Below are 27310 nucleotides of genomic sequence, written 5' to 3'. Positions count from 1 at the left end.
CCGCTGCCGCCGATACTCCAGCCGCCGCCGCCGCCGCCGCCGCCGTCCGGGCTTGTTATTTCTAAAATGGCGCCCCTAGACTTGGACAAGTATGTGGAGATAGCGCGGCTGTGCAAGTACCTACCGGAGAACGACCTGAAGGTGAGCCCGGTCGGGGCGGGAGCGCTGCTGGCGGGCTCGCCCCTTCCGGCAGTGGGGCGCCCGCCGGCCCGCCCTTCTCTCCACGGGACCCCCGCCAGCATCCCGTCCCGTCACGATGGAGGGCCCGACGCAGTGCTGAGCGACCCGTTCCGACTTGCCTTCTCGCGGAGAGCGGAGGGAGCGAGCCGTAGTCCCCCGAATGCTGTCCCAGTTCCGTAGTGGGGATCCTGAGGGATGTCGCGGCCTCTGTCCCAGGGTTGTCCCCCCTGGCTTTCGGGTGTCCCAGGGCACTGAGCCCTCACAGCTGTGCTTGGAATAGAAGTCTTCTCGCCCGTAACTCCATCTCCGGTCTCCCGGAGTCCGAACCGAGCCCCAGCAGGCAGTGCCCTCGGAATGGGTCATCCCCCCAGATATGACAGGCGGGCCGGGTGGCTGGCGTCTGACAGGAGATGCCGCCGGCCCCCGGAACGCGTCCTCGGTCAGCGTGTTTGGGTTCCTGAGGACTGGAAGACGGTGGGCGGTTGCGGTTTGGTGGCGAAGCGGGAGAACGTCAAGTCGTCCCTCTTTTCCTACCACTCCTCCCAGCTGCTTTTCAGGAGTGTTGCTTTTCTTCTGCCAGCTCAGATGTGAATCCCATTTGCGAGTATGTTGTTGAGCTAATTTAAGTGGATAAAGCTAATATAAGTGGGTAATTTAGTAGGCCCTCAATAAATACAAATACTTTTCTGTCCTTCAAGGTGATTCTCCATAATCCTTTCTTAACCCAAGATTTCATTTTTTTGGTTTGCTAAAGGAGGAGAGTTGTTTTTTGTTACTGCCAAGTCCAAGTAACAGTAAACGTATATGTGTGGGTAAAGGAATAAACGTCAGTCTTTGACAAGTGTTTCTATTTCTGTGCGTTTGTTAAAACCGGTGTTTAGGTGTCTAGCAGCCTATAGCGGTTATTAGGGCTACTGTCTTTTATTTTTTTCAGTTAACTTTGGTTTGTATGTGGTAAGTGGGTAAACTGGGTAGTTGTGAATTTTTTTTTTATACTTTTAAGCTGTGGGTTTAAAGCAATTCATCTTTGTCCGTGAATTTTTTTCTCTTAAGGAAGATGTTACTGGTGTTTTTCTTTTGCGCTTTTGGTGCAGGAAGTTGATGTTTAACGTCAGTCAAAAAGTATGCAAAATGTTGAAGGCCAAAGGACCTTAATGTAACTTATTGTACTTATAGGTAAATGTATGCTAGATGATAGGGGAGTCATTCTTGTGCATTTCCCCATTTTTAATAGGATAATTTAATTAAAAGGAGGACAAAGCCAGTATTAGTAGAAATTCAGCTTTCATGCTCATCTGAGTTCTTTGTGGCTTCTTTCTGTTATATGCTTTTTAAGGAAACAAGGAACAACCAACACTGGTATCCAGTTCATGGAAGTCTAACCAGACATCTTTTGGTAACATTGTTAATCCCATGGGTGAAGTTATTGTTTTTTTGTCAGTGAATTGATGTGAAATTTTCTATTCTTTAGCATATGTAAAGCAGTTTTAAGCTTTGTGTTTATAATTAGTAAACTGTTGCTTATTATGAAAATGTATCTTGATATTAACTTGAAATTGATATTGAAATGATTTGGATGATACATCAGTTGGATTTTCTTTAGACGTCTTAGTTTGATAAACGTTAACCTTAAGGAAAAATAGTTCTTAAACCATTTCATTTCCTTTTGCAACACAATTGGCGTATACTTAGATGCATCTAGTTCTTAATAAATTTTTTAAAAATCTACTGAGGGAAAAATTCTATTTTTTTTCTTTTTAAATAAGGGGAGGCTTTTCTTCTTTGTCTTGGAAATATTTTTATCAGATTAATTTGCTTGTGATGTATGCTCATCTCTGGTGTATTTAAAGAAATTTAATTTTGTTTCTTCTTGGCATGAAGTGCAAACTAAAATTAGGCAGTCCACGAAAGTATTCCAGGAGTACCTTTTCTAAGGCTTTTAAGCCAAAATAAAAGATTCTGTAAGAGGAAGAAAAGAAATCACTGGGGCCACGTAATGATCATTATGGAAAAGATATGTTCTGATAGAAAAGACAGAAATACAGTGTGTTTTAAATTGACTATAAGTTGGAGGTACTAAGTAAAATACTAAAATGTAATAAGATGCTCTAGATCTAATCATGACTTCTCTACACCTAAATTGTAAGTGGTCATGTCACTAGTACACAATCGAATCTTCGTAACTGTTTTGAAGGAATAAGAATGAACTATAAAAGTGAGTGGACCAAAACATAACCTTTCTTTAAAAAGAGCTCATGTGATTCTCATCCATAATAAAGATTCAGAGCTGATCGTAGAAGATATAGGTAGACTCCCTATCTGATCAAGTGGAAGAATGAATGATAAAAGACTGTTTTACTGATTACTTCAACTTAAATACTTTGGCAGGGAATGGGTCTTATAAGTTGGAGATTGTCTGATCTCTTGTATAGTTCTTAAGGTGACATGTAAGCAAAGAAATTGCACACTGAGTTGGTGTACAGCTTTTTTTTACTGAGGAACCGAAGACAGTTACCATGGTAGGGGTTGGAGAATACTAGTGTCTGTCTCAGAGATGCACAATAAGGAATTGTGTGATTCCATAGTAACCACTTTTATGGATTAATTGTTAATGTAATTTTTTTTGGAACTCACTTTTATGTTTAGTCTGAGCCATCTCTTAAGTTTTTCATACAAAGCTACCTGCTCTGCCAAGTTGTGCCTCTGTCTGAAATGCCTCCATAAAGGTTCAAAGAATTCCCTCTTGCTTTTTTATGACATTTGTTGAACAGCCTTTAATACCTTCTCATTCAGCCTCGATCTGATTTTATCGATTCTTATCATATATTGTAGTCTTTATGCTCCTGTACTCATATCCTTCCATACATGCCTGTGGGTTTTGTCACTCACCTTATTGCCTATCTTATTGATCATTCTGTTTACTTGAGTTTGGTTTTGCGTTGTATCTTTCTTCAGGTACTGAAAGGAAAACTAAACAGTACAGGACTGAGGGACACATCATGGTTTTATATAGGGCCAGAAGAGTGTTTTCAAGACTCTTTTTGATAATGCCTTGCGTTTTGTTTGTCTCTTTGGCCACAGAATCACATTCTCCTATGTCTTCTGAAAATAGTCTATAACAGTGCTGTCCAGTAGAAATCAAATGTTCAGAATATGAGCCTCAAATTGTCACATTTTTAAAAACTAAAAAGGAACAGGTGAAATTAAGTTTAGTAATTTTTATTAACCGAATTTATTAACCTAAATATTTTATTTAACCTAATTTCAACATGTAATCAATATAAAATTACTAATGCAATATTTTGCTCTTTTTTGTACTAAGTCTATGAAATATGGTATATATTTTATGTTTAAGACACATCACAATTCAGACCAGTCACATTTCAGGTGCTGAATAGCTACATGTGGCTGTAGGTATCAGATAGGACAGTGTACACCTCTAACGATTCCCCAGCCCGTTTCCTAGGATTTCAGAGCTGAGAGAGAGTCAGAGTTCATCCAATTCTGTACCCTCTTTACTTTACTGAGGGGGGAACTGAGCTTTGTACAGTTATGATCTGCCTCAGAATGTCCTGCTAATCCATGAATTAGATTAGAAAACTTCCTTGTGCAGAGCTCTTTCTGATAGTTAATAGTTTTTTTTAGGATGGCAAATGGCATGCATTTTTAGGTATATCTTGCAATTCATCACCTTTCTTTTTATCTTCCATTCTAACTAGGCATATTGGACTACCATCTTCTGACAACATGCCCTGTACTTCCCTGCTTCTTTACTTCTGTTCAGTCTCTTTCTTTCACCTATTTATTTAATACGTACATAGCACAAATATTAACTTATTTAATACTCTTTGAGTTGGGTACTAATATTTGCCCCATTTTACAGCTAACTGATGCACAGGCTGCTTAAGTTGCTTTTCCAAAGTCATATAGCTGGTAAGTTAGTGGCAGAGCTGGGATTCAAACCTAGGCAGTCTGGCTCCAGGGTTCACATCCTTAACTACCGCTTAATGCTTTCACTTTACAGTCTGCTTCGTGCCCCTTTTGAGCTCCAGCTTCGATGCCACTTTCTCCATGCAAGGCTCCTGGATTCCACAGTCAGAATTCACTAGCAATAGTTAGAATTGACATAGCTTCTTACAGTTTTCAGGGCACCTTCATGTCCATTCTGCCATTTACACAATCCTTGTGACAGGCAGAATAGATATTAAAGCCAGGACTTGATGAGGATTAAGTGATTTTTGCCACAGTGACTCAGCAGAGTACGTGCTTGAATTTATTTGCTATTAAAAATTCCTTTCTTCCCAGACAAGGAAAAGTTACAAGAGTTCATCATCACCAAACCAGTATTACAAAAAATGTTGAAGGGACTTCTTTAAGAAGAAGGGAAAGAAATACAAAAAGTGTGAATAATAAAATGGCAATAACTGCATACCTATCAATAATTACTTTAAATATAAATGGATTAAATGCTCCAATCAAAAAATGTAATATGGCTGAATGGAGAAGAAAATAAGACCGATACATTGCTGCAAGACAAACACTTCAGATTGGAAGACACACATAGACAAAGTGAAAGGATGGAAAAAGTTATTTCATGCAAATGAAAATGAAAAAAAAAAAAAAAAAAAGCCAGGGTAACAATACTTTTATTAGACAAAATAGACTTCAAAACAAAGGCTATAACGAGATAAAGAAGGACATTTCATATACCACAGCCAAGATGTGGAAGCAACCTACATGTCCATCGATAGACGATTGGATAAAGATGTGGTATATATATACAATGGAATATCACTTGGCCATAAAAAAGAATGAAACCTTATTATTTATTTGCAGCAACATGGATGGACCTAGAGGGTATTATGTATGCTAAGTGAAATAAGTCAGAGAAAGACAAAATACTGTATCATTTCACTTAATATGTGGAATCTCAAAAACAAAATAAACGAAGAATCAGAATAGAAACAAACTCATAGATACTGAGAACAAACTGATGGTTGCCAGATGGGAGGGAAGTTAGGGGGCTGGGTGAAAAAGGTGAAGGGATTAAGAAGTACAAATTGGGGGGCTGGCCTGGTGGCTCAGGCGGTTAGAGCTCCATGCTCCTAACTCCGAAGGCGTTCGATTCCCACATGGGCCAATGGGCTCTCAACCACAAGGTTGCCAGTTCAATTCCTCGACTCCCGCAAGGGATGGTGGGCAGCGCCCCCTGCAACTAAAATTGAACACGGCACCTTGAACTGAGCTGCTGCTGAGCTCCCAGATGGCTCAGTTGGGAGCTCCCAGATGGCTCAGTTGGTTGGAGAGCGTCCTCTCAACCACAAGGTTGCCAGTTCGACTCCCGCAAGGGATGGTGGGGTGTGCCCCCTGCAACTAGCAACGGCAACTGGACCTGGAGCTGAGCCGCGCCCTCCACAACTAAGATTGAAAGGACAACAATTTGACTTGGAAAAAAGGCCTGGAAGAATACACTGTTCCCCAATAAAGTCCTGTTCCCCTTCCCCAATAAAATCTTTAAAAAAAAAAAAAAAGCCATAATTAAAAAAATAATAATTAAAAAAAAAAAAAGAAGTACAAATTGGCAGTTACAAAGTAGTCAGGGATGTAAAGTACAGCACAGGGAATATAGTCCATAATAATATAATAACTATATTATAGTTGTGTGGTGCCAGGTTGATACTACACTGGGGAGGGGGGAGATCATTTCATAAGTTACATAACTGTCTAACCACTATGCTGTACACCTGAAACTAATCTAATATTGAATGTCAACTGGAATTGAAAAATATTTTTTTAATTTAAAAAAAATTAAAAAAATTAAATGCCATTTATTTGAGAAAAAAAATTCCCATTCTTTCTTTTCTATACTGATCTTTGTCCCATAGCACTTTTGCTCCATTTTATCACTTACAGTGTTCTGTCTTGTATGATAGCAAATCTGTCTCCACCATTAGACTACAAGCTTCTTGAGGTTCAGGATCATATCTTGTTTATTTTTGTACTCTCCAGTCTCAGAACACCGTCTTGTATGTAACAGACAATCAGTTAAGGTTTGTTAAGTCAAACTGCATTCTGCTTTACAGCAAACATTTAAATGTTTCCCCTGTCTAGTCCTGTTCTCTGTGGGTGCCAGAGGTAGAATCCATACTTCTCTCTGCCCTCTCAGTGTAGTAGGGAGATAAAAAGGTAAACAAATGGTCTTAGCATGGTGTGATAGGTGCTAAAATAGAGGGCTATCCAGGATATTGGGGAACACAGAAGAAACAGCATCTAACTGGAGCCAGAGATGGTTTCACAAAGGAGGAGCAATGAGTGGATGAGCAGTTTGTTCAGGTAGACAAAACAGGAAGGAAAGAACATGCAAACAGAGTAAATACCACGTGCAATGATACAGCTTAATGTGAAACAACGTGGCCGATTCAGGGAACTTGAGGCAGTTTGGTTTGGCCAGAGGTGGTGCTGGGAAGACAGGCAGAGGACAAAATCATGGAAGACTAGGCCGATAAACTAAGATGTTTATTTTTCAGGTGGTACATGGATAAACCCTTTGGAATGTTTTTATATTTTAGGGAAAAGCACATCATACTGTGACTTTGTTTAAAATGTGGCTAAAAAGAAAAGAAGATTCAAAGAAAACTATTACAGAAATATACTCTTATATGTGATAGGAATATGACAAAAGCATAATGAATGATGGTATCTGAATGGAGTTTGGGAAACACTGCCATAGACAGAAGAGCGCCCTTGAGAAATTTTTTTTTCATAATTGAAAGGAATGCATTTAATAAAAATAGGAATATACAAATCAAATGATACACTTCAGTGGTTGGCTGAGGTGCCAAGAAAAAGAGTTCTTTAACTGTAGCATGAGAGATTTTTAAGGAAGACAGTAGATTTTAGAAATATTATGGCAGCATTGTGGCCCATGGATTGGAATGGGACAAAAACGTCATACGTAGGAGCAATCGGCCAGGTGACGAGAGCTTGAAGTAACAAGTGAGTCTGGTCTTTAAAAGGAAATGAAGAAGGCATAATAAAACCTGTTGACAGAGTAGGTCTCGAGTACGAGGGAGAGGGGAGATTTCAGTGTAATCTTAGTTTTTGGCGTGGATTACTTAGTGAATACTGTAGATTAAGGAATGCAAGGGGGTTTGGTTTGGGATGTACTGAACTTGGGATGTACTGAGTCAAGACATTGAGGTAGAGATATTCAGGAGACTTGGATACACAGATCAGTTAGTTAACAAACATTTATTGGTTGTCATATGTACTCCAGATGCTATTCTATAGTATTAAACTCAGAAAAGTCTAGACCAATGGTCCTCAGCTGGGGGTGTTTTGCATTTCAGAGGGTATTTTGCAATGTCTGGAGACATTTTTGAGTGTCACACGTGGAGGGTTGCTATGGGTCTCTAGTGGGTGTAGAGGCCAGAGATGTTAAATGTCCCGTAACGCCCAGGACAGAAGCCCCACAACAAACACATGTATCAGTAGTAGTGTCATGGTTGAGAAACTTTGGTTTAGACTGAAGATAGAGATATTTCCTTCTGGACTGTAAGGGTGTGAATAGCGTTGTCATCTTGGATTCCTATTCCTCATTCCCAGTGATTTGTATTATAGTAAAGACTCTATACAAAGGCTGTGTAAAATGTAATTTTAGATACATTTTTATTTCTGTTTATTTTTTATTTTTTTAATTGGGGAATATTGAGGAACAGTGTGTTTTTCCAGGACCCATCAGCTCCATTTCAAGTTGTTGTTTCTTTTCAATCTAGTTGTGGGGGGCGCAGCTCAGCTCCAAGTCAAGCCGTTGTTTCTCACTGGCCCACGTGGGAATCGAACCAGCGACCTTGATGTTAATGAGCACTGCGCTCTAATCACTGAGCGAACCGGTCACCCCATTTTTATTTCTTAAGGATATTTTATACATATTAGTATGTAAAAGTAAATACAGGAAATAGTATGTTTTAAACAGCAAGATCATCTAAACAAAGAATTAAAAATCGGGGCAGCCAGATGGCTCAGCTGGTTAGAGCTCGAGCTCTGAACAACAGGGTTGCCAGTTCGATTCCCATGTGGGCCAGTGAGCTGCACCCTCCACAACTAGATTAAAGACAACAAGCTGCCGCTGAGCTTCCAGAGGGGCGGCCAGATGGCTCAGTTGGTTAGAGCGCGAGCTCTCAACAAGGTTGCCGGTTCAATTCCCGCATGGGATGGTGGGCTGTTCCCCCTGCAACTAAACAGTGACTGGACTTGGAGCTGAGCAGCGCCCTCCACAACTAGATTCAAGGATAACGATTTGGAGCTGATGGGCCCTGGAGAAACATACTGTTCCCCAATATTCCCTAATAAAAATGAAAAAAATTTAAAACCCAGTGTATTTGCGGGACAAAGAAGGAACAGGGACAGAAGCAGAGCAGAGAATAGAATGGTATCTATAGAATGGTATCTTGAGGGAAAGGTAGAGGAGGGAAATAGAGTCTCCTAAGAATGGGCGCCATGAACCCCTGCTTGTTCAAGGATTAGGAATTAATTGGGCATCATGGGGAGAGATGGCTGGAGTTTGTGCTCGTGGGGTAAGATTGAGAATCTTGCCGTGGAATCTTGTCGTAGTGCCTGTACTGGAGCAGTGAGAGAAACCACACTGCCTGCCTACAGACCGTACTAGGGGCCTCTCCATGGCAGGCGGGGCTCTGGGAGGCTGCTGTGTGGTTGGCTGGCATATGAAGAGTTTGCACTGAGATTTCATAGATTTCTCATTTTTGTGTTTGCTTGATACGAACTTGTAAGCTACTGCTGAACTGGAGAGATGAGAGGCAGTGGCTTTGGCTTAGAGACGTAGCTCTAAATCCTTAGTTGGGACTGCGGAAGTGGCAGTTACAGGAGGCAGCTGTTATTTTACTCAAGTTAGTGTGCCTGGCCTCAGGGTAAAGATGCTGCCTGAGTGGTTTACGTGTGTTCTCTAGACACTCACTACTAGCCTTTGCGATGGGCAGGGTTTCACAGTGAGGCTCTTTAGCTTATAATCTGCTGTTACTTCCAGATCAGTACTGGGGGCGTGGGGCAGTCACCAGGAGAGACTTGCAGTTCTGAGGCATTACGGGCTAGGAGAGCCAGTCATATGTGGGTGCAAATTCTGGCTTATTCACATATGGGAACCATGGAATCCCTCAGGAATCTGTGCTGTGATTAGTTTCAAAATGTTAAATGATAACTCACTTTGTTCCAAAAGGATATAGTGGTTCACAAAGATGCATTCAATATAGCAAGATAAATTATATTCAGAATAATTAAGAAAAAGGAGACAAAAAGAAAATAAAGAATAGGAAACTAAGATGGAGTTAACAGAAAAAGAAAGAATAGTATATGAGATATGAAATAAAAGCTATGATGACCAGGTTACTTTTTTGAGATTAGGCCTTAAGCTTTCTAGGAGCCTACTGAAAGGTGGAAACTGATCAATTAAAAAGTCCAGGGGCAGCCAGTTTGCTCAGTTGTTAGAGCGCGGTGCTCATAACACCAAGGTCGCCGGTTCGATTCCCACATGGGCCAGTGAGCTGCACCCTCCACAACTAGATTGAAAAACAAAATGACTTGACATGGAGCTGATGGGTCCTGGAAAAACACACTGTTCCCCATATTCCCCCACACCCCCCAAAAAAAAAATCCAGAGTCTGTATGATGGTAAAAACATGCTTCTCAATGAAATCACGTCTGTACCTGAAAGAGGGAGCAAAGAGACATTCCTCCCCTGGGTCCCCCTTGAAGGCAACTGTTTAATCACAGCTTATTTATAGTCTACACAGTGACAGGCTCTGTAGAGGACTGTTTCCTATAATGTCCCTTATTACAGGTTGATGGCAATGACATTACAGTGCAGTTTGGGGAAAAAGGCAATTGGGAAAGCAGGGCAGTACAATTCGGGGTGGAGTTTATAGTAAGTTTGTTGGTGGAGTTTATAGTAAGTTTGTTTGGGTAACATTTTGATAATTGATATTTAAAGGGTATAAACACTGGAACCTTCAGATTTACAAGTAACTAGCAGTTTCCTGAGAGTGGGCAAGTGGAAAGATCAACATTGTAGGAAATAGAGACCTTTTCTCTTCCAGAGATGCATTGTGGGAGGAAGAATGGGAGATGAGCTTCTTTGGCGGCTTGTGTCAGAGGATAAGTTGGGGGAAACTTTCAAATTGTAATTCATGGTATGGGCTCTGATCTTCACTGGTGGAAATTAGGCCTCTTCTTCTTTTTTCTTTTTTTTAAAGATTTTATTGGGGAAGGGGTACAGGATTTTATTGGGGGAACAGTGTGTACTTCCAGGCCTTTTTTCCAAGTCAAGTTGTTGTACTTTCAGTCTTAATTGTGGAGGGCGCAGCTCAGCTCTAGGTCCAGTTGCCGTTGTTAGTTGCATGGAGCACAGCCCACCATCCCTTGCGGGAGTTGAGAAATCGAACCCGCAACCTTGTGGTTGAGAGCTGACTGGCCCATGAGGGAATTGAACCGGCAACCTTTGGTGTTAGGAGCACAGATCTCCAACTGCCTGAGCCACCGGGCCGGCCCAGGCCTCTTCTTAAAAGATGTGAAATCTGAAAGGAAGTATGGAGAGGACAAGTGCCTCATGGTAACAGACAGAGAACACTACCTGCTCTTGTACAAATTATAGCAAAGCACTTCTACAGATGCCTTTGCTGGAATTCTCTTTGAAGTTTTGGTGAGTGTACTTGAAAAAATATTCCAAATATTATTCGAGCAAGGCATTGTGTCCAACAGAGGTGGGTGAGGTTCTGAGATAGGTACTTCAAAACATCACTATATTATTTTAAAAATTGTATAGAAAAATATTTTCAAAATATTGCTACTTTATGATGCTAACTAAAAAGACTAGCACACTTCATTCTGGCAAGATGAGACGGGAAGTGGTAATGAAGGACTATAAAAAAATACAGGCCAAACATAGCGTACCTCTTCTTTGGAACTAACCTTAAGCTACAGGGAAGTGAGTTAGGGTTTAAAAAAATGCAAATTATAGGTTGTAAACTTTGGGAACTAATTACTATAGAAATAATTTAACAATTATATATCACAGGTCTAATAGGATACTGTACAACACTGATCTTTTGAAACTGACTGGAAGGACAGTTATCTCCACAAGGGGTAGATTGAGTGGCTGTGGTCAAGGTGGTAATTATTATTAATAGGTAATATAATTAAAAATCAACAGCTTTATTGAGGTATAATTCACATATCATAAAATTCACTTTTAAGGAGTACAGTTTGGTGGGTTTTAATATATTCACAGAGTTGTGGAACCATCACCATAATCAATGTAAGAATGTTTTCAGTAGACCAAAGAGAAACTCCGTACCCATGAACAGTAACTCACCATTTCTTCCTACCCCAAACCTCAGTCCTAATCAACCACTAATTTACTTTCTATCTCAATGGATTTGACCATCCTGGACATTTCATATAAATTAGAATGATATACTATGTGGCCTTTTGTGACGGTTTATTTTCTTTAACACAGTGTTTTTAAGGTTCATCTACATTGTACCAGTACTTCATGTATGAGTACTTCATTCTTTTTATGGCAGAATAATATTCCCTTACATGGACGTACCACATTTTGTTTATCCATTCATCTGTTGATGGACACTTGAGTTGTTTCCACTTTTTGTCTATTGTGAATAATGCTGCAGAGAACATTGGTGTACAAATATCTGATACTTTCACTGCTTTCAATTCTTTTGGGTATATACCCAGAAGTAGACTTCTTGGGTCAAGTGGTAATTCTATGTTTAGTGTTTGAGGAACTGCCATACTGTTTTCCACAGTGGTTGCACCATTTTCTATTCCTACCAGCAATGTATGAGAGTTCCAATTTCTCTAGATCCTTGGTAAACCTATTTTCCATTTTTTAAAAATTACAGCCCTCCTAGTATGTGTGAAGTGGTATCCCATGGTGGTTTTGATTTGCATTTATTTCCCTAATGACTAATGATATTGAGCATCTTTTCATGTGCTTGTTGGCCATTTATATATCTTCTTTGGAGATATGTCTATTCAAGTCTTTTGCCCATTTTTAAATTGGGTTAATTGTCTTTTTGTTGTTGAGTTGTAGTAGTTCTTTATATATTTTGGATATAAAGCCCCTATTAGCTACATGATTTCCAAATATTTTCTCCCAATCTGCCAGTTGTCTTATCACTTCCTTGGTGCCATCAAATGTTTAATTTTGATGAAGTCCAGTTTATTTTTTTGTTGTTTATTGCTTGTGCTTTTGTTGATACATCTAAGATTCCATTGCCAAATCCAAAGTCATAAGGATTTACCCCTATGTTTTCATCTAAGAATTTTATAGTTTTAGCTCTTATATTTAGGTTGTTGATCCATTTTGAATTGATTTTGTATATGGTGTGAGGTAGGGGTCCAACTTTGTTATTTTGCATATGAAATCCAGATGTCCTAGCACAATCTGTTGGAAGGATGGAAGGACTATTCTTTCTGGTAATATATTTTTCATAAGTTTTTGTATAGGTAACACACTGATAGGGTTTCAAACTTAAAAAGTATAAAAGGCTGTCAATGTTAATTCTTTCTTAACCCAATTCCTTTCCTCGTATTGGTAACCAGTATTATGTTTCTTATGGATCCTTCCAGAAACAACAGTTTAGGTATGTGCAAGTAAATACAAGCAAGTGCGTGTATGTACGTGTATGCATATGTGTGTGTGTGTGTGTTTCTTTAATACGAGAAGTAGTATATGTATTATTCTGCATCTTGCATTTTTTTCATTTAGTACTATTTTCTAGTTTCAAAATAACATTGTTTTTTTTTTTTTAAAGAAATGCAGTAACTACAGAAAAATATATAGAATAACCTACCAACACATCTATGTTTTCTTCTACCAAGAATAAATTTTTTTAATGCTTTTTTAAAAAGTAAAAGGAATAAAGATGGAAGTGGATTTTCTTTTGTTTGAGCAACTGCTGCTGTGGTTTGATATATACCCTTCTCGGTCATATCCTATAATTCAGGGTATGTTTATAATGTAGTGGACTGAGTGTATGACACTTGTATATGTGTGTGTGTGTAAAATTTTGCAGAGCACTTGCATGCACTGTCTTATTTAATCCTCACACTATCCCCAGGTAGGTATCTCTATTTTGTGGATGAAGAAGCAGGCACAGAGAGATCAGATAACTTGCTCAGGCTTACACAGCGAAGTAACAGATAATATACTAAATATAGATAGTAAGAAGTAAAGCTAATATTTGATCTCTGATCTCTTTAACTTCAAAGGCTGTGCTCATAACTTCTGAATTATGTCATGGTATTATTTTGTATACCAATTTTCTGTCTTAGAGTATAATATATTCCGAGATTGGTACTTTTTGGTTTGGGAATAAAGGAGTATTCCTTCTCTGTCCTCGACTCTTTCTCCAAAATTTGACCTTCCAGCCGCATTGAACACAGTTGATCACTCGTCTTTTGAAACATTTTTTCACTGGTCTTCCAGAATACCTCAGACCCTAATGGTTTCCGCTGTGCCTCGCCATGCAGTCAGTCTCTTGCTAGTTCCTCCTTTTTTCCACAGCTCCTAAGAAAAGTCTTTAAGGCTCATTTCTTGAACTCCGAGTAAAGTATTATAGCTGTAACTGATAAAGTGTGTGTCTAATATTTAAATAAATTGTAGCATTTAGATTCCTTAATGTTTAAAATCATTTCATTATGCTTGTGTAGTTTAATTTCTCCTTTCTTGGCAGACTGATCATAAAATCCACCGGGGCCTCTGGCTGTAGCGTAACCTGGTCTCAGATGGGAGGAAGGTTCCCCTCTAGTTCTCTATGTATAGCAGGACTCGACACTTCCATTCCTAGAGCGCAGTTGTGAGAAATCATTTTCCTTCTGTGAAATGTTTTGATTTGAATGCTTTCAGAGGACAAATATTATTAAAATGCAAACATTGAGTTGTTTTTAAAGAGTGACTCCTCAACTTTAGATTTGCATTTTGTAATTAATTTTATTTTGAAATGATTGAGGATTTATATGCAATTGTAAGAAATAATACCAAGAGATCCCATATCCCCTTATCCAGGTTGTCCCTAGTAGTAGCATCTTGTAGAACTATAGTACAAATACCTCAATAGGATATTGACATTGACACAGTCTTGTTCACATTTCTCCAGTTTTACTTCTACTTGTGTGTGTGTGTGTGTGTGTGTGTGTGTGTGTGTGTGTAGGTGTATGCGAGTTTATTATATCTGCAGCTCATGTATCCAGAAGCACATTCAAGACACAGTTCCATCACCACAGTGATTGCTCATGTCCTTTTACAATCACATCTATTTCCTTCCTGCTGCTCCTAACTCCTGAACCCTTGGCAACCACTATTCTGGTCTCCATGTCAATAAATTTGTCATTTCAAGAATATTATAAAATGGAATCATACAGTATGTAATCTTTTGGGATAGGTTTTTGTTTCACTCAGCATGAATCTCTTGATATTCATCTATTTTGTTGTATGTCAGTAGTTTGTTTATTTTTATTGCTGAATAGTATTCCGTGGTATGGATGTGCCACAATTGGTTTAGCTATTCATTTGTTGAAAGACATCTGATTTATTTCCAGTTTTTGGCTATTATGAATTAAGCTTCTGTGAACATTTGTACAGATGTTTATGTGACCATAAATTTTCACTGCCAAGAGTGCAATTGCTGGGTCAAGTGGTAAGTGCATGGTGGTTTGCAGTTTACTTTAAAAACTAGCAGATAAAAACCTTTTCCTGTAAAAATTATTTACTCTTACACTTGTTGATGAAAAGCATCATTTTATAGGTCTTGTAAAACTATGTGTCCTCTAGAATCTGTTGTCTGTATAGCCAGGGAGTTTGCATTTTGGAATAGTCCCTGTATCATTCTTCGGCATTATGAAATGAAAGTGAAAGTTAACAGAAATCTAATTCCAGAATCGTCAAAGGGTAGTTTCTTTCCTATCAAACAACACAAGTATTAGTTCTTGTCTTTTTGGCATTAGCTTTAATATTGTAGTAAAAAGTTACATTTTGTCTTTTCTTCTTACAGCGGCTATGTGACTATGTTTGTGATCTCCTCTTGGAAGAGTCAAATGTCCAGCCAGTATCAACACCAGTCACAGTGTGTGGAGACATACACGGACAGGTAAAATTTCATGAACAGATTTTTAGCTTTGTACTGTCCATCGCCCATGTGTGTTTCTACTTGTGCTGCAACAAACAAACGAAAACAACCAGCTGGTAGTTGACTAGATTACCTCCATGTGTGTGACACTAATGATTCTTGGTTCCTGTTACTGTGAATAAAATCTCTGGTCAAATTATTCATGGAGTTTGTTGAAATTATGTACTTGCAAAGGGAATAAAATACAGCACTGTTGCTCTGTGAAAAGGGGGAAATATAAAACACAAATGTGGACTGCTCGTAGTTATTACGATTAATAGGAGATGCTTTGGTTTTAGGCACTAATTTTCTGTTCATTCTATTCACTTGTCATATTTTGTTGGAAATTTATCATTTCTTTAGTGGGAAGGAGAATAGCAAAGGTTCAGAAAGATAAAATTGTTGGTACATGATTTTGCAGCAAGTCACTGCTAGAATGGGATGAGAGAGATTTAGTTCATTTTTTTCATCTGCTGGGTTTTTTTTCTTTCTTAACAGAATGGATTTTTTTGCTTGTTGTTTTTTTTTAAGATTTTTTTATTGGGGAAGGGAACAGGACTTTATTGGGGAACAGTGTGTACTTCCAGGACTTTTTTGCAAGTTAAATTGTTGTCCTTTCAATCTTAGTTGTGGAGGGCGCAGCTCAGCTCCAGGTCCAGTTGCCCGTTGCTAGTTGCAGGGGGCGCAGCCCATCATCCCTTGCGGGAGTCGAACCGGCAACTTTGTGGTTGAGAGGACACGCTTCAACCAAGTTAGCCATCCGGGAGCTCAGCGGCAGCTCAGCTCAAGGTGCTGTGTTCAATCTTAGTTGCAGGGGGCGGAGCCCACCATCTCTTGCGGGACTCGAGGAATCGAACTGGCAACCTTGTGGTTGAGAGCCCACTGGTCCATGTGGGAATCGAACCAGCAGCCTTCGAAGTTAGGAGCATGGAGCGCTAACCGCCTGAGCCACCGGGCCGGCCCCCATCTGCTGGGTTTTTGTTTGTTTTTAAAAGTTTCAAGGCAGTGACAGAAAGGGCACACCACATCTTTAGATCCTGTCAATGTTTAGCCTAGTTATAAACCTTCTATGTATCTGTAAGGGTTTTTTTTTACAGGGAAATGAAAAGTGAAGAGAACACCCATAGCCTGCTATATGCATGCAAAGGAGTTGGGACTATACGACATATAATACATTGTGAACAGTGAAGTATTTATGAATGCTAATAGGACTTGCGGTCTTCTGTGCAATTTCCCTGCCTTAAATATGACTGCCTAGAGGAGCAGAAATTGGTTATGATGAGAGGCTGCTCAGTGAGTAAAGTCCTATTTTGACTACTTAGAGGGCTCTTTTCTTTTTGGCTTTTCAATCTGCCCTCTGAATGGTTGATAGTATAATATATCTGACATCTGTATGTTATCAGCTTCTAAATAGAAACCCCATTACATCATCTGTGATGTGTTAAACTTTTAGATCTCCAAAGTAGATTTTAGGAGTGGATATCTTAAAATTTCCATGTAACTTTTCTCCAAAAGTATAATAAACATTTTAATTTTACTAATGTAAAGGATATTAATATAAGCAGTGCCTTAACATATTCCTAAAAGCTGGAGTAAACCAAGTAATGTTTTCTTCTAATTATAATATTGAAATTGAGGGGTTACCTGTTATCAAGAGCTTGTCAATATATGAATTACAGCCAAGATCAAAGGTCAGGAAGTTAGAGACAACTTCAAACTACTAGAATTAATTAAAATCACAAAATTGTAGTTCTATATTATATATACCTTCAGTCAAATATACAAGTCTTGCTAATAATTTATCTTGTGTTTTGAGGTTAACAGAGTGCTTTTTCATATATTCCATGTAAAAAATTTTTCAAGAGTCCAGTAAGATTGGATCATTTTGTAGAGAAGGAAACTGAGACTGAAAGAAGAATTAGCCCAAACTCTCACAGCTACTCAGACACAGCAGATAATTAAACTCATTTGGGTGCAGGGTCGCCCATGTTACTTGAAGACTACCACTAAACTGTGAACATTGTTTCTCTTGTACTTGACTCCTTAAAACAATTGCTGATCAAAAGTATGAGAGTTGAGATTCTAAACGTCGACTGACTGATTGAATCAAATGTAAGATGTGTCCTTTGGGACTTCTACAGTTATCTTTCCTTTGGGCTAGTTCTGGAATTGCAGATTGGGTTATGAGTATAAATAAGCGTGTTGGTAAGTAAGCATACACAGCCTCCCTTGGTGTCCTCAAGAGATTGGTTCCGGGACCTCCCACAGATACCCAGATCCAGGGATGCTCAAGTCCCTTATGTTAAGTGGTATGATATTTGCATATAGCCTATGCACATCCTCCCATATACTTTAAATCTAGGTTACTTATAATACGTAATGCAATGTAAATGCTATAGTTGTTATACTGTATCATTTAGGGAATGATGATAAGAAAAAACGTGTCGTGCTCAGTAGAGATGCACCTAACTACATGGTACGCGTCAGCAGGAAGTAAGCCCTCCGCCCCCACCAATAGAATATTTTCGATTCATGTTGAATTGGAGGCTGTGGAATCTGCAGATAAAGAAGGCCGACTCTAGTGCTGAAACAGTGTCATCTGGAGAGGAGATTGTAGACTTCAGTGTCAGGCAGAGCTTGGTTTAAGTCCTGGTTTGGCTACATACTAGCTATTTATGAAGCCACCTCAGCTCACAAGTTCAAGTATGGCCTATGGATCCTTGAGGGTCCCTGAGGTGGTGCAGAATCAATTGAGGGTAAAACTGCCGGTGCCTCAGGACGAGTCAGGGGAGTGGTACCAGACTGCTGGTGGTCATTGTCTTCTTCACCAGCATGCGTGCACAGTGAAAGGAAATGCCAGTCTCCCTTAGGAATGTCCTTGATGAAGCAGTGGTGTTAGCTGTAACTCAGCCCTGAGTGGATACTTCTGTATGTGGTGAACTAGGAAGTATGTGGCAAGCACATCTGCTGCGTACCAAAGAAAGATGCTTTGCTCAAGGAAAAGGGCTTATGCACTTCTTCGTATCACGAGCTGAGTAGCCTCTGTTTTATAGAATGCTATTTTTGTTTGAGACAATGAATGACTATGGGTATTTGGCAATCACTTTTGCAAAAGTGAAGTCATGTCAAAGAACACAATTGACAGTTTTTGTTGTCAATGCCAAATTTTGAGTTTTCAAGTGAAAATTGAAATTTTAGAAAGTTTGATTTAGCCTCATCACCATGAGGTTAACAGCTTCTAATACTTAAAGACTCTTCTAATGAGATGAGTGGTAATATTAACGTGTTAACAAATACAGTTTTTTGATGATGTATAATGAATTGTCATTTCCATTTTCCAAATGACTGATGTGTTATTCACTCAGTGTTAGATCAATCTATCTGAGTATGATAAGACCACTTATTAGAAGAATATGCACCATTATCTCTGAAGGTAGTTAGAATACTCCTTCCTTTGGTAACCCATATCTCTGTGAAAGCTGGGTTTTTTTACTTTAATCCCAATGGGTTGAATGTGGAGGCAGGTTATGAGTCCAGTTGTGTTGTATTTAGCCAGACATTAAAGAGATTTGTAAAACTGGAAAACACTGCCACTCTTCTCATTAAATTTGTTTTGTTTTGGGAAACAGTTTATTTTTATTAAAAATAAGTGTTACTATTTAATGAGTTTTGATTAAAATGAATTTTTAAAAATCATCCATTTTAATTTGTAATCTAGTGAATACTGAGTGATATAACCTACGTAAAAGCTTTTTGGGGACCATCAAATTTTTAAGATTACAAATGGGTTTTGAAACTAAAAAAGTTGAAAAACTACTGAGCTAGCCAACTTAAACTGTTTCCTTACCTCTAATGTTGGATAAAATTGACTTCTCAGGATTGGTTTTGTTTTAAAATGAGAACATTTACAGAGTGTCTGTGATATGAAAAATGTATAATAGATGGTAGAAATTATTTGTGAAATGATGAGGTGGGCTTCTGGTAATGTAGGATGGTTAATTGTCTACACATGTTTTTGGTAAATGTTTATTATATTAAATAATTTTGGACAAAACTTCCAGTATGGAGTGGGAACTATGTGTCCCTAAAGCAGAGTTTTTGATTGTCTATTAAATGTGCATAGGGTAAATGGAAACTTACAAAGGTTTTATTCAAGGACATATTTCTGTAAACACCAGTAGAAAACTTGAAGTTAACTTTCTCTTCTACCACACTTTTATAAAAGCAGCTTCTTTAAAACTTTTCAATGTTTCCTTCCTGACTTTGTGTGTATACATACTCAGTTTTTACATAGTAAAATTGTGTAGTTATAGGTATAGTTTTGTGTTCCATTCTTTTCCCTAATAATTTTTCCATTTTGCTACATAGTTTCCATTGTAATCATTATTCATGACTGCATAAGGTCCAAGGCCTTGAGTTGATATATCATACTTTATTAAACTATTCCCTGTGTTAGTCATGAAGCTTTTTTCTTTTGTTATTATAAATGATGTAACACATTTTCTGTATAGTTACCTAGCATTTGAATTTTCTCTTTTTTTTTTTTTTTTGGCCTTTAGGATATAATCAAAGAAGTGGAATTACTAGGCCAGAGTAACATACACATATATCAGGGGTGCCAAAAAAGTGTACACATTTTAAGAGATGTTATCTATGTATTACTTTTCAAAGTTGAATTGAATTATGGTAGCAATGTGTAGTATGACATTTGCTCAAAAGATGGTGTTGATCAAATGAATGTTAGCATCATTCATTGTGTTACAATTTTAATACAGTTTTTTCCTTTCTTAAAATGTGTATACATTTTTTGGGCACCCTTTTGGTACCCTCTATATATATGTGTATGCATGTACATATACAGAGAGAGACAGACTGTGTGTGTGTGTGTGTGTGTGTGTGTGTGTGTGTTTTACTACTCATACTGTGTGTTTATATGTAAATATATAAATATATAAGTGAAATGATACACATACACATATACATCTGTGGTGTGGGGAGTGGGAAGTATACTCATTTCAAAGGGAGGGACTCTACATAGTAGAAATGGACAGCAAATGTTTTGAAAAAATAATAGTCTACCACTTGGCTGAGATTGAACGCTTGTTTCACTTATTTGTGTGCTAATTTTAAGAAGATAGGAAAATACTATTTTAAACTTTTCAAAAGTTTTGTTTAAGCAAGTAATAACTCTTTAGTTTTACGAGACATTGTTATAAAGGGTAGTGCTTTATTTTCGTCATTCACATTTCAGTTTTGTTCACAGTGATGAAGATTCTTGTACTAAGTGTTAGAAATTTAAGTAGTAATTTTATTTTCAAGTATAAGAGATAAATGTGTAGGAAATTATTAGTTGTAGTTGGTACAGTATATATAGTCAATTCCTTTCATCTAAAATCCTTTTTCAGAAAAACTGAAGTTTCCTTAAGAATTAAATTAGGTTAATCTAGTTGATCGAAGTTACCAAATGTACAATTTGTCAACTACCAGTTTTCAGTCAAATAGAATATGGTGAAATACACAGTTCTTTTTATTACTGATTTTTTATAAGACACTCTGCAGCTGTGGGACCTAAGGGGACACTCTCCAGCAGTAGAGTGACGAAGGTAGGTTGGTCTGTTCTTCATGACATAAAGTGTCATGTAAATTCATTCTCTGAAAGAAATTCTTCTTATCCACTTGTTTCCTTTTCATTTTAGATGCTGAAATGGGGAGGGGTGGTTAGGTTAGCTTATTGACAAGTTAGATAACTGATAAATTAAATGATTTCAGATTCTCATGTGATAGGTGGGGAGATGTGTGAAAGAAATTTGAGAGGGGAAACCTATAACATGAATGATCTAGGAATGACTTTACTGGTAACTATGAGCTTTGTTTAAATGCTTTTTTTTTCTTTTAGGTTTGGGAGCTGTGTGCTTGGCAGTTTTGCTTACACTTTATTTTTTTATTAATGTAAATAATTTTAAGTCCTCTTAATTAATTGCTTGTTTACCCATTTTGCTCTCAGATTTATTATTTTACTGCTTTTCAAGAATTTGTAATCAACATATATCACCTTTGTTTTATAGTTTTATGACCTTTGTGAACTATTCAGAACTGGAGGTCAGGTTCCTGACACAAACTACATATTTATGGTATGTAACCACCAGTGATATCAAGTACTTATTTAAAATGGAAAGGATCTGTCTTATTACATGTAAATTACATAATAATTTCATTGCCATGTGATAATCACTATTTAAATATATAAAAAGATGATTCTATACTTTTCTACATTTTGCCTTGTCCTCTAGTTGAGAATAATTGCTTTAGTAAGCTGCTGTATACACACATAGGACTGGGTTGTAGCCCTCAGTTATGGCTAGGCAGAAAATACACCACAACCACAGGTTTAAGGCATAAATGTTTAATTTATTGCTATTTTATGAGACTTTTTTGAGCATTCATTTTTACCTGTTATTTGTGGATTGATGCGTACACACAAACATTTGCTATGAAGGGATGTATTTGCTTACCTTTCTTTTGGAATGTAATATTACTGTTGAACTTTTTCTGAATTCTCTGTTATGCTCCTTCCTTTGAAAAATTTATGGGTCACTTCCCTATTTAGCTGTTTCCTACTGGTCTAATATTGGCCCAAATAAGACCTTAATGGGAACTGTAAATAGCATGTGCTGTTTTAAATACAAAGCTAACCCTGGAACACTGTTATAGTGTTTGTTTTTACAAAACAACTATTTTCTTCAAGTTGGCAGTTCTTCTGATATAGTTCAAATGATTTTTGAAATTCATTAAAAAGATTTGGTTTCATACAATTGACCTTTTAGAAACATCTGTTAGTGTAAGTTATAGAGAATTGAAAACATGGTGATTTTGCAGGGAATGTCATTGAGAAAATTGCACTGCAGGTTCCTGTAGGCCTCGTGAATCATAGACTAGCACACACATAGTAAAAACATCTTCTTTACTTCCATTTGAAATTTTTGTAAAACTCAATTTCCAAATAATTCTATGTGTAACTCCATTTTTGTTATTTTGGCCTGTGTCTTGGAATTTGTGCGCTTTGGTATAATTATTTAAAACTATTGTTGCTATTATATTGTTTGTAACTGTAAACTTTTGCTTTACAGGGTGATTTTGTAGACAGAGGTTACTATAGTTTGGAGACCTTCACTTACCTTCTTGCACTAAAGGCTAAATGGCCTGATCGTATTACACTTTTGCGAGGAAATCATGAGAGCAGACAGATAACACAGGTGTATGGATTTTATGGTAAGGCCTTCTGTTTCTCTGATTCTGAACGTTGTTTTACTTTCCTCTTTGGGAAAAAAAGCCACACAAGTACATGTGCTTTATAGTACAATTAGAAAATACAGATAATCTTTTTCTACTTTCTCACCTTTTAATTACCCCTCTTCCCCAAGTCAGTGGAAAAGCTCACCATGGAGAGGGAAGCACCCTAACTTGGCGGTGTGCCTCTTTCCAGATCAGTGCCTGAGAGTGTGGTACTCAGTTTACCGCATTGGAATCATCTGGGTGCTTGTTAAAAATGTAGATTGCTGGACCCCCCTGCAGACCTTTTGGGGTGGAACCCTTGAATTTACTAAAGGTGGATGTTCTGACCACTCAAATTTGAGAATCTGTTCTGTATTATGCATATATTTGTGTGTGTGTTGTATACATACGTGTGTACGCACACACCACACTAAAATGGGATCATACCTGCTTTTTTCATTTAATATTGTGACCTACCTGTTTACTTCATCCATGTTACTTATATACCTGCATTGTGTTGTACTGTATGGATGTCCTATAGTTGATTTAACCAGTCCCTTTAACAGTAGATGTTGGAGTTATTTTTAAGTTGCTGTTATACACATAGCTGAATGAATATGGATATCCTTTTATATGTATATATATATTCATATATTTGATATACCAAGGATATATGAATATCCTTTTACATATGTATGAAATTATATATATAAAAGCTGTGTGCTTGCTCAAGAGAATCCAAAGATGTCAGGGATTAGAAACAGAACTCAGCCATTAAAAGAAAAATAGCCACTTCTATAAAACTTTTATATGGTTGCAAGTTTAAAAAAAATGAGATCAAGAAGTTCTTTGAAGGAGGTAGGCAATAGAACTATTGAGACGGTTAATATCAGTTTTCCTTGAGAACATGTAAAGCAAATATTGAGAGATTTGAAAACATTAATTTCATAACCCTTTAGTTTCAGATTTTATATTTTGAATTACCTTTTGTCATTATAAAGATCAGCTGAACTCTTTTACTCTATTATTACTTTAAGCTGAATTTCTGTTGTCCTAACATGGGATATATTCTTTATTTTTGTGGGCAGATTCAGAACTTCATTAATGAGAACTCTTCTGTTTCTTTTGTAGATGAGTGCCAAACCAAATATGGAAATGCTAATGCTTGGAGATATTGTACCAAAGTTTTCGACATGCTCACAGTAGCAGCTGTAAGTTTATATAAATCTTTATAAAACCTCAAGTATTTTCTTGCCAATAACACTTTGCATATTTTTATTTTATTGCCATCTCCGTTATATTGATACCATTAGCATTTATTGATAAATATATATGTGACTGAGTTTGTTATTATATGTATGTTCAGTTCTTTGTTATCCTTTTTTGCTAGTTAATAGATGAGCAGATTTTGTGTGTTCATGGTGGTTTATCTCCTGATATCAAAACACTGGATCAAATTCGAACCATTGAACGGAATCAGGAAATTCCTCATAAAGGAGCATTTTGTGATCTGGTCTGGTCAGATCCTGAAGATGTGGATACTTGGGCTATCAGTCCTCGAGGAGCAGGTTGGCTTTTTGGCGCAAAGGTCACAAATGAGGTAAAGCCAACCTTTTTTGGAAAAGCGGTTTGTTGGTTGCTAATGGACTCCTAAAGAACTATGGTGGCTGTAGATAACAAACTTCCAATCTAGTTTACTATGGTGTTTGTGGATATCAGATATCTCGTCTAGTTTATCATGTATGTATTTCCTTAATGGTTAGATGAGTTGACATAATGAAAGCACCTCCTTCAGCATCTACTTGGTAATAAGTGTAAAATAAATGTTCCTCTTCTTTCAAATATTGCAATTAAGTAATGAGATATCAAGGGCAAGATAGATAACTTTTTGAAAATAAATACATTTTTTATGTACATCTTTTTAATTGAGATACGTTGACATACAACGTATTAGTTTTAGATGTACAACATAATGACTTGATATACGCATGTGTATATATTAGGAATAGGCAACTTTTTGAGGTTCACCCATCTACACACACACAGATGAGCTTGTATTGGGAAGTAATCCAGCATAGAGTCAGAGAGGTAGGTTCAACATAACTTAGGTAAGTTATTTATCCTGTCTGAATCTCTGTTTCCTTAAATTGTAAAAGAAGGATCATAAATCTCTTTCAGAATTTTGGTAAGAACAGTACTAAACCCTCAGTAAATGATGGGTATTGGTAGAAATATATTCATTATTAAACCATGAAAATCTTTGTTTCCTATCTGATAGTACTTATAGAACACTTTTCTTCCAGAAACTTCTAATTATGTGACTGTATAATTCTTTTATACAGATTTAATAGACTCAGGCCAAAGTGGCTCTATTTGCCTATAACTTATTGAAATGATTGGGGGTAACTGAATGGGTTTTAGAACCATGAGAACTGTATTTAGAAACATGAATTATACTTTATTTAAATGTCTATTTTCTTATATATATAAGTTGGTTTTTTTTAAAAAAATATGCTGAATACTTAACAAAACCTTTCTAAATTGCAGTTTGTTCATATCAACAACTTAAAACTCATCTGCAGAGCACACCAACTAGTGCACGAAGGCTACAAGTTTATGTTTGATGAGAAGCTGGTAACAGTATGGTCCGCTCCTAATTACTGCTATCGTTGTGGAAATATTGCCTCGATCATGGTCTTCAAAGATGTAAATACAAGAGAACCAAAGTTATTCCGGGCAGTTCCAGATTCAGAACGTGTTATTCCTCCCAGAACGACGACGCCGTATTTCCTTTGAGGCCTTCGCCCATCCTGCTGACCCATTTTTTCTGCCCTCTTCTTACCCCAACTTTCGTGTATTACCCTATACAATATACTTTTTATTGAGCACTTTGCTGCTGAAATGCTGCCTCTTGCCTTTTTTTTTTAATTTTTAAATTATCTAAATTTATTGTTTGTTGTGGTGTCAATAGCAATGTTTTTCTGTCAGTTTTCTCCCCCATCCCATCCCTACCTTGGACTCATCTGAGAAGACTTGAGAAATGTCTTAATACTCATACTGCTGCATGTAGCTCTTGCTTATTTTCTGGTCTGAGGGAAACAAGATGTGTTTCCTTTTTTAAAAAAGCCAATTGACAGAACAGACTACACTGAAATCCTCCCTTTTGTATCATTCAGCTTTTTGTTTTAGTTTGGTAAGTTTTAAGAAATTTCAGCAGCAAAGTTGTTATTCAGGGGGCACGACGGACTGCAGATGCCTCGAGTTATGTGTACTTGTCCCAGCTGTAAACTTCATTGTCCTTTGTTGGATGATATTTTAAATGGATATAAAATAAATTGGTCTAAAGGGCTGCCCTCCTTGTTGTGTTTTTAAATTTTAGTTAAAAACTGCTACAACTTATGACTTTGTACATTAAGATAATTGTATTAATCTTTTTTCAGATTCCTTGTATTTTTTAATAAAGTAATCTTGAAACCCAGATAGGTTAAAGTGTTAGAAATTTTAAGCAGCTTACATTGTTTGCTTAAAGTTATTCTTTTTTTCTTTTTTTTTCCTAGTCAGAGTTCTTGACCCTTTGGTTATTGAGTTTAAAACTTCAACTGAAATTCAATACTATTTATTTAAAAAAAAAAAATCACTAAACTGTGCCTAAAGAACATAACTGCCATATTAATGTTTTGGTTTATATCCTCTATAGTAATAGAAAAACATTTAATACTTGTAATGCTGATGTGTTCATTTGATACCAATTGAGTAGAATGTGATCAATACAGTTTACAATCTATCATGAGTATCATACAGTAAAATCTATGTACTTTTCAATAGGAATCATTCTCTTGCTGTAACACTTGACCTTAACTTTTAGAAAGTGTTCATTTTTTAACTGCAACTGGAAAGGTTGAAAAGTCAGGACTCTTATACTTGTGAACTGTAATCTGAAGCAGGTTTTAAAAAGTGTAGAAGGAAACAAATTGTCCTCTTTTGTAAAGATCTTTGATACCATGTTTTGGCTTTGTGTAAGTAATTTGAATATCCAAAGGGTTGTGATGATTAGTTCTTGATATGCAATGTCCCCTTAATAAGGGCAAGTGTTCCAGTGTCTCTTATGACTGTGGTCATAAATGATGTTGGAATTTACCGTTTTGTGAAATAGTTGGTATCCCTTTACTACTATAATTAATTTTTGTCATTCCAGGAAATCCTTGTGAAGCCAGCCAATTAATAAAGCACTTTAGCATCTGTTCAGGTAGTTTTGAAAACCAACTTTTCCCCTTCAGGATAAGAACTTCCAGGTTACCTAAAAATGCAATAAAAATCTTTATAGTGTATGCTTCTTGGCACATAATTTTTCATCAGGGTTTTCTTTGATTAAATGAGCACAATACTGTTTTGATTTCTTTTTCCCAACCACCCCGCTACTTGTGAAGTTTTTAAATGTATGGCTATATGAAAGAAGTGGCTAAGACATTTGCTGCACACACTTGAACTGTTGGGTCAGTAGCTTTGTGTCACTGCCCTGACCCCATTGTAATTCAGGGGGAAAGGTATTAATCGTACAGGTATATGTAGCTATGTATTTTACTAATTGTGAAACACTGGAAATTAATGATGCAGACAACTTGGTGTGGTGTTTGAACAGCTAGCTCTCTGCAGTATTTTTT

At 37.3% G+C, this 27310-nt stretch overlaps 1 protein-coding gene across 1 annotated transcript; it reads left to right on the top strand.

Annotated features, from left to right (window-relative positions):
• The first annotated feature begins 2 nt into the window (after window positions 1-2).
• PPP6C (protein phosphatase 6 catalytic subunit) lies at window positions 3-26977 on the top strand. Its single transcript, XM_019728572.2, has 7 exons — window positions 3-141; window positions 15264-15359; window positions 21443-21508; window positions 22505-22646; window positions 23781-23860; window positions 24040-24249; window positions 25197-26977. Exons 1-7 carry the CDS (start codon window positions 67-69, stop codon window positions 25443-25445), a joined length of 918 nt encoding a protein of 305 aa, XP_019584131.1. The 5' UTR covers window positions 3-66; the 3' UTR covers window positions 25446-26977.
• The last annotated feature ends 333 nt before the right edge of the window (window positions 26978-27310 follow it).

The sequence above is a fragment of the Rhinolophus sinicus genome, linkage group LG04 (assembly GCF_036562045.2).
Source record: "Rhinolophus sinicus isolate RSC01 linkage group LG04, ASM3656204v1, whole genome shotgun sequence".
Taxonomy (NCBI): Eukaryota; Metazoa; Chordata; class Mammalia; order Chiroptera; family Rhinolophidae; genus Rhinolophus; species Rhinolophus sinicus.
The sequence above is the reverse complement of the archived record's forward strand: the minus strand, read 5'-3'. Positions and strand labels throughout refer to the sequence as shown.

Excerpts from the sequence above, each read along its gene's own strand:
- PPP6C (XM_019728572.2), top strand. The coding sequence starts at position 67 with ATGGCGCCCCTAGACTTGGACAAGTATGTGGAGATAGCGCGGCTGTGC. Across the intron at positions 23,861-24,039 it reads ACATGCTCACAGTAGCAGCT|TTAATAGATGAGCAGATTTT; the intron begins GTAAGTTTATAT and ends CTTTTTTGCTAG. Across the intron at positions 24,250-25,196 it reads GCGCAAAGGTCACAAATGAG|TTTGTTCATATCAACAACTT; the intron begins GTAAAGCCAACC and ends TCTAAATTGCAG.